The sequence below is a fragment of the Cyprinodon variegatus genome, unplaced genomic scaffold, assembly GCF_000732505.1.
Source record: "Cyprinodon variegatus isolate N-32 unplaced genomic scaffold, C_variegatus-1.0 Scaffold95, whole genome shotgun sequence".
NCBI lineage: Eukaryota > Metazoa > Chordata > Actinopteri > Cyprinodontiformes > Cyprinodontidae > Cyprinodon > Cyprinodon variegatus.
The window spans coordinates 249,152-257,273 of record NW_015150548.1 but is presented as its reverse complement, the minus strand read 5'-3'; the positions used below and the strand labels follow the sequence as shown (position 1 = coordinate 257,273).

The window sequence follows — 8,122 nt, the reverse complement described above, 5'->3', positions numbered from 1 at the left end:
TGTTTTTTTCTTTCTTTGTTTCTTTGTTTTTTTCTTTCTTTGTTTCTTTGTTTTTTCTTTCTTTCTTTGTTTCTTTGTTTGTTTCTTTCTTTGTTTTTTGTTTGTTTTTTTCTTTCTTTGTTTCTTTGTTTTTTTCTTTCTTTGTTTCTTTGTTTTTTCTTTCTTTCTTTGTTTCTTTGTTTGTTTCTTTCTTTGTTTTTTGTTTGTTTGTTTCTTTCTTTGTTTCTTTGTTTTTTTCTTTCTTTGTTTCTTTGTTTTTTCTTTCTTTCTTTGTTTCTTTGTTTGTTTCTTTCTTTGTTTTTTGTTTGTTTTTTTCTTTCTTTGTTTCTTTGTTTTTTTCTTTCTTTGTTTCTTTGTTTTTTCTTTCTTTCTTTGTTTGTTTCTTTCTTTATTTTTTGGTTTTTTCTTTCTTTCTTTCTTTGTTTTTTCTTTCTTTCTTTCTTTGTTTCTTTCTTTGTTTTTTGTTTGTTTTTTTCTTTCTTTCTTTCTTTTTTCTTTCTTTCTTTGTTTCTTTGTTTCTTTGTTTGTTTCTTTCTTTGTTTCTTTGTTTTTTCTTTCTTTGTTTCTTTCTTTGTTTGTTTTTTCTTTCTTTCTTTCTTTGTTTCCTTGTTTGTTTGTTTCTCTCTCTCTCTCTCTCAGTTAACTAGAGTCAAAAACTTGTTTAGATGTGATTAAGTTCCTGAGAGAAGCAAGAAACAGTCAAGCAGCATCATGTCCTGAAAGACTCTAAATTAAAATTGACACCAAATCAGATAAACTAATTTCCATCAAAAACAATATTTGTGATAAAGTTTTAATTTTTATTTTGTCAAAATAAATTAAGTTCACTTTATTCATCTAGCACAAGTTCACAACACATCTCATCTCAAGGCTTTTTACAAAGACAATTCAACCGTATGATTCAGTCAGATTGGTTCAAAGTTTTCTATCTAAGGAAAACCAGCTGATTGAATTCAGTCATTGACTGTAGGGATTGCTTTTCTTGGTTGACCTTTTGGCACCTTCCATTTTTTGTTTGTTTTTTTTTGTTGCTTGGCCGGCATTCCTTCCCATTAGGCTTGCTTGCAGGGTCGTTGGTTTGGCTTGTTTTTTCATTGGGAAACCCCCGGCCCGGTTGGAAAAAAAAAAAAGAACTAAGCCATGATTACCTTTTATGTTAGTAAAGTCAATGCTAAACTACCTCCGCATGTGGTTTTTCCTTTTAAAGAAACAGTGGAGCCAGTTTTCACCTCAAATTATGATTGAGAGCAAATACAGTTAGAGTAAAATTTTAGTACATAAGTGCGTTTAAGAGAGAAACGGGACTAAACCCTGAGAAACAGGCACAACTCTAATATCTATAGTACAATCTAGTTGTCGATGGCAGTAGCCCAGCTGAGATTTGTCTCCAGAATGGTGTCAGTGCCAAACAGATGACTCTATTATGGCAAGAAAAAAAGCAGAGAACAGAGCGTTGGTTAAACTAGCAAATTCTGAAGAATTGTGGAACACAACTATAGTGAAACAGAGCAAGGAGAAGTGGTCCTCCAGCAAAGAAAATTCAAAAACAATCCACTGGACTTTGTTTCCAAATTTGAAGACGTTTCGCTTCCCATCCAAGAAGCTTTTTCAATTAAAAAGTCCTCCAGCAGCTTAAGCTTATAGTAGGAAAACTACCAGATAACTAAAAGATCTGCCTCCCATTCTACTTTTAGAAATCCCTGCAGATTGAGAGCAAAGTGCTCTGAGAAACATAAGGAACAAGGATTAAATGTCTTCATGAAGAAGCTAGATTTTTAATGATCATTTTCTTGATTTTAAAATGCACTCTTGTCTTCTTCTTCAGCCTGTGAACAATGCAGATTTCATCATTCCCGTGGAAATAGACGGAACAGTCCACCAGGTAACTCGGTCATGCCGCCTCCTCCTACGTCATTGTACCGTGGTTGTTACCTCCAAATTACCGAGTGTCGGAGATGTCCTCTGTGTTTAAGGGATTTTAAGTGACGGCTGCTCGTTGTGGGATGACATACCTCATGGCTCTGGGCCTGATTCAAGTAATCCAGGATAGGTTTGTTCAGACAAGCAAAGCCTGTTCCGGATGACTTGGTTCAGGAACGCCGGCCTCAGACACCAGTAGAGCCTCAAGAAGTCGACTGCTGTTCTGGCAGCGATCTGCACGCTTCCAGCAAGTCTGATGCTGCCCGCAGTGTTTGGTTCATAAATAATTTTCACCGTCTGTTAGAACGTTCCCCAGCCTGTCCTCATTCACCTTCATTCTGCCTTTCAATAAACGAGCGTCTTCCTGTTTTCCAGGTGTATGTCCTGAAGCGACCACATGTCGACGAGTTCCTGAAGAGGATGGGAGAACTCTTCGAGTGTGTCCTGTTCACTGCCAGTTTAGCAAAGGTGATTGTGATCCACCTCAGAGCATTTAACTGGTTTAAAAGGGCTGGAAACGGACAAAGATGGAAGAAGTGTAGTACGTATGTGCGGAAAGTCTGACCTGCTCTGAGTAAATGAAAGAACAACAGAGGACGGAATGATGAAATAATGCCGTCAAGCAGGAACACAGTGATGATGATGCAATCGGTATAAAAGCAAATATTCTCTTTCCTTTCAGGCGTGATAAATAAATAATTAAAAAGACATTTCCAGATGGTCATAAAGTGCTTCAAAAACAATATTAAATACAACAAAACAATATTTAAGCGAAATAATAGCAGGGATTTAGATTTCCATTCTAATTTTGGGAATACTGTACAGACGACAAAAACGGGAATGAAAAAGATCTTTAACATAATTATTTTTTTCAGGGGGAAAAATCTGCTTTGTTATTTTTTTCTGGTGCAGAGATGATGACCTTGGTTTCATTTTTATTTAGCTGGAGAAAACTTACAGAAAACATTCGTTTTGGAAGTGAAATGTACAACTGGATGTCATCAGCATAACAATGATAGGAAATATCCTTAAAACCTGATAATACTGGACCAAGTGTGAGCAGGTAGAAAAGAAACATTATTGGCTTGAGGCCACAACTCTGTGGAACTATAAAGTCAACAGGACAAGAACAATTTTTTGTGTTTTGAGTCTATTTTTATTCACTTTGTACATAGAAATGTTGGTAATTTGGCATCTATTATCAGCTGAAGGTGTAAATCTATTCTGATTTTCTTCTTCAATATATTGGTTTTATTTTTAGAGGTTTGCAGAGATACCTTAACCTCTTGCTACTTGGTCTATACTCTTGCGGTATATGTTTGTTTTCATTTGTTAAATGTCCATCCATCCGTTTTCTTCCGCTTTGTCCGGGGCCGGTTCGCGGAGGCAACAGTCTAAGCTGACCCCGAAGCGCGAAACACAAAGCGTCAAAATCGAGTTACCGAGAAACAGCCAGTATTTCTCAGTTTTGTTCCACCCTTGTCTCTGCAACAACTCCACTTATCACCAAATCAAACATACTAAGAAAACGCTACAAAGAAAAATTGCTGCAAAAAAGACTTAGCACTGGTTATGTGGTGGCTTTAAAACTGATTGTTTTGTTGATGGGAATTAAGGCAGTGGAGTCATTTGCGAAGCGCGAAACACAAAGCATCAAAATCGAGTTACCGATTATTTAAAAATAATTGTTAAAATATATCTGTCATTTGTGTGTTTTTAGCTTTCTTCCTGTATGGGAAGCTTTTCAAAATTTGAAACATTAGTGCAGTGGTTTATGTTATAGTAAACCTTTGGGTTAAGTTAGCGAAAGCTGATTTTTCTTCTGTTTCTTGTGAATTTGGTCTTAAATGTTTATTTGAAGTGGCATTAAAAAGTCTTATAAAGTCTTGAATTTAACTCGCCGTATGCTGTAGGAACCCTGTTTTTAGATTATTGCTTTTCAACCTTGACTCAGAGCGGCAAACGTTCTGTGAACGTTTCTCTGAGGTAACGCCACAGTGAGCCTCTTGTAACGCTGAACTTGTCTTTCCATCAGTATGCAGACCCAGTCTCTGACCTCCTGGACAAGTGGGGTGCGTTCCGCTGCCGCCTCTTCAGGGAGTCGTGTGTTTTCCACAGAGGCAATTATGTCAAGGACCTGAGCCGCCTGGGTCGCGATCTTAACAAAGTCATCATTGTGGACAACTCCCCCGCCTCCTACATCTTCCATCCTGACAACGCAGTGAGTGAAGCCATGATGGAGATGAATTCAGTGATGATAAAGAAGTTGGGTTGGGTTTGATTTAGGAAATGTATGATTTTTCATGAGATTTTTTTAATTATTCAGGAGGAAAACGATTACCAGTGAGAGAAAATGTTAATATCTTGTCTTTTATGGGGTGAATTTTGTTCCATTATTGTTACAGGTAAAGAAGACTAAATTAAACTAAAAACATTTTAATTGGGGGGGAACGATTTTCAGATTAACTTTTATATTTTCTTAGATTGAGTTTTTTTATTAGGTCTTACAGATTTTATAGTTTTACGGGGTTTTTTTTTAATAAAAAATATATAAATACTAAATTGAAAAAATAAGATATGAAAAAATTAGAAATAATAAATTTGAAAAACAGAATAAAAAAATTGTTAAAAGATATTTATATAAAATATATAACGGTAAATAAAAAATGAATAAAATAAAAAATAACAGTATTTGAAAAGAATCAATTCTGATAAAACAGCTGTTACCCTTAAAACCCTTTTATTATTAATACGTTTTCCAAAGTTTAATTTATGGATTCCTTTTTTTCAAATTTCCATTTTGAAAACGGAACAAAATGTGTTCTGTGCTTGTGCTAATAATGGAATGAAATTAACTCCATACTCTTATGTTTCTTGTATTTGTGTTTTTTCTTTCTGTCGCAAAGGTTCCCGTGGCTTCTTGGTTCGACGACATGTCTGACACCGAGCTTCTAGACCTCATCCCGTTCTTCGAGAGGCTGAGCAAAGTGGACAACGTCTACACGGTCCTCAAACAACAAGGGACTCCAAGCTAACGGCGTTCGAACCTTCATTTCAGCTCCGAACAAAAAGAAAAGGAAAAAAAAAAAAAAAGAAGCAGCATAGAAACAAACAAACAATTAATCTATATATAGAAAAAAAAAAGACGAAAATGCACACAAACCTGCCCACACGGACACAACGCTGCTTCCCACTCTCCCAGAATCAACCCTGCGCCGCCACCTTGTGGCCGAACACGGAACCTCTTTGTAAAAAAAGTGATGGCTGAATGTTTGATGCCAGTTTTCCAGGGTCGGAGGACGTGCAGCCATGAATCCTCTGGCCTCCACCTGGGTACTGGACGCAGATCCCTCCACAGGATGCTCCTTCTGACCAATCAGAACGAGTTTACATGAAAACACGCCTGGATCGGTCACTGAAAGGGCAAATGACACACATGCCCCCACACATTGGTAATGACTTTAAAACAGCATTAATAACGCACCACACATCCTTATTTCTCTATTTTTTTGTGTGTGTGTTTTAAGTAATCAAGGCAGTGTTAAAAAAAACAAAAACATTTTATTCAGATTTATTACAGCTTGAGCTGTAAGAGTTGAAAATATATTAAAACATAAGTGATTGGACAGCACTTTAATGTTTGATGTGTAGTCTATGGTGGGAATATTCACTGCAATGTTTAAACAATTGTTTTTGCACAATTGGTGCACCAATTTTCGGGGGAAAAAAATACACGTGAGATATTTTCCTAAAAAAACAACAGATTTGGTCTGATTAAAGCGTAACGTTGATGCAGGAAGAAGAGCGGCTCTTATTGGTTTTTTTGGGGTGTCAAGTTTAATGATTTATCCGTCATGAGTTAAGAGGACCACGACTACCTTCCGACCTGAAAAAGCAGTCACTGTTAGCTGTGTCTGATTTGTTCCTCGCTTTAAACCGCACATAGAACCTGAACTTTATTACTTTATTTTATTATTTTTGGTGTGTTTTTAACTGCGTTTTAACAGACTGTATTTAAATGATAATAGACAGTTCAGTTATAGTAAAGCGGTAGGCTTGTCATTTTGGTTGCTAATGTTAACTTCACCAAGCGGTACTTGTATGGAGTGTATGATGTTCCATTATTCCCGCAAATTTTTTTTATATTTTTTTTTTATTTACAGTTTTTATATTTTTTCAAATATTATTTTTAAATTTCTCATCTTTACGTTGGCTGATCTAGACAACTTTTACCATGGAGCTAGGCTGAAGCCAGAATAAAACAGGAAAACTAAATAACGAAGAAATTAGTAAAGAAATCCAAAAAAACTACATTGTAATCATTTACAGATTTATTTAAATCAAAGTAAACCCGTAAATAAAAATAAAAAAAATTTACCAACCAGTTCCACCTCATATCATCATACAAAACTGATTTTGTATCATTTCTTATTGTATAGGGGCCATAACGGGGGCCAAGATCAGTTCTACTGGGGCACTGGCCCCTTTTAGCCCCTCTATAGAACCACCTATGGCTTTTAAGGTTGAGTTCTATGAATTTTCAAGTTTTATAAATCATTTTCTTTTCCCTTCTTGGGGTGAGATTTCCTCTGGAGTGAGGAGGAGAGGAGACGTATTTTAATCATTAAATGGACATTAGCAACAACGTTTTTATTGGTTAAAAGCGAAGGTTTGTATTAGATATACTGTAAAGATTTAATAAAACTTAATCTTAAATTAAGATTACGAAGATCTCCACATTTTAATTTCTGGATTCCAGTTTTTTTTTTTAGATTTTAAACTTTCAGATCTTGTTCTTTGCTTGCAAAAATAATGGAACAAAATCTACTCCATATATTGTAGTCAGGATGCACGGTTTTGGGACTTTGTAAGAAAAATGCACCTTTGGGGAGAGCAAAGCCATCAGTAGCTAATAATGGTTCTAATCAGTCCAGATTTTAGGGGTTAATCCTCCTTTTAGCTCTTCAACACTATTGGTTTGTTACTTTTGGATATGAATGGATGTAATGAACTCATAGTGCAGCCATGGTAACATTTTATAGTCATATAGACATTTATATTCCTAAAAAACATCCACTCAAAGTTTTTTTTTTTTTTTTAGTGTTGCCAAATGCATTGTGGGAAGTGTAGGAAATCCCTACATACAGTTGCTGATGAGGCTTAGCTGATTTAAGGCTGGAGTTTCTGATCTTCACCTCCTTTTTGATAATTTTTATATTGTCTGTTGAGATGAAGAGCGGCGCGTCTCCCAACAGTCCGCTGTTCAACGTTTTTGCGATGACAATGGCCCGTTAAGACATCGATGAATGAAACCGGCGGCTTGGACTACGAGCCTGGGTCTTCAGGCTCCTGATGGGGCTGGGAGAATAAAGAGCTATTGAATTATTTTTATATGTAAAAAACTCTTTTCAATCAAGTTTAGGTTTTCAATACTTACCAATTTTCTTTCTTATTTCACTCAGCAGTGGTCATCTGATGAAATATTTATAGTATGTTTTCCAATTAGACTTTTTCTTGCTCTTTTTTTCTTTGAAAGCGTGACATGGTTGGATACCTCATGTTTTGCTAGGCTGTATATGGATCAGAACCACCAGCGACTAAGAATCTAGTATCTTACTGTTTTTTGTTTTAGGCACATAATAACAGGATAACTGTTTGAAAATGTGTTTTCCATGTGTTAGATTAAGAAACGACGCTGATTTGAGTTCATTGGCAAAGTATTTATAGGAACATTAAGTCATTTTGTCTTCTATAGGGGCCCATTTGCTGATACTGTACTTCTTACACATTAATAGGTTTGTATATGTTATTTTGCACAGTAATAAAAGCAAACAAATTTCATTAATATATATGGAATATTCATTTGACTGTACTCATGATTCGATAGATGTAACCTAACTTTTGTTGTTTTTTTCGCACCAAATAATGTCTGACTGTATGTTAAGCTGCCGTTTTCTTTTCCTTCCATAAATGCTCAGTGAAAGATGCTCCCATCTTTGCTTTGTGAGGCTTTTTCTGTTCAAGGAGATAATTATTGGGTAAGAGAACTGTCAATTAAAACTTCGACATAAATGTCTGAATTTCTAAATTTATGTATTATGTCAATAGATGTAGGATTTTGTTGTTCCTTGTTTAATTCATGCATACGTGTGGCATTAGCTCTTCATCTGTGAGGATAAAAGTCTAATAGTTATGAATATTA

The 8,122-nt window shown here is 35.6% G+C and overlaps 1 protein-coding gene across 1 annotated transcript in view; it reads left to right on the top strand.

The window, feature by feature from the left end:
* Nucleotides 1–5,670, top strand: part of LOC107084240 (carboxy-terminal domain RNA polymerase II polypeptide A small phosphatase 1-like) — a 26,825-nt gene extending 21,155 nt beyond the window's left edge. The window contains exons 4-7 of the mRNA XM_015373983.1: nt 1,826–1,882; nt 2,296–2,388; nt 3,956–4,141; nt 4,827–5,670. Of these exons, the coding sequence (XP_015229469.1) occupies nt 1,826–1,882; nt 2,296–2,388; nt 3,956–4,141; nt 4,827–4,955 (465 nt within the window). The 3' untranslated portion in view covers nt 4,956–5,670. The remainder of the gene's footprint in view (nt 1–1,825; nt 1,883–2,295; nt 2,389–3,955; nt 4,142–4,826) is intronic.
* The last annotated feature ends 2,452 nt before the right edge of the window (nt 5,671–8,122 follow it).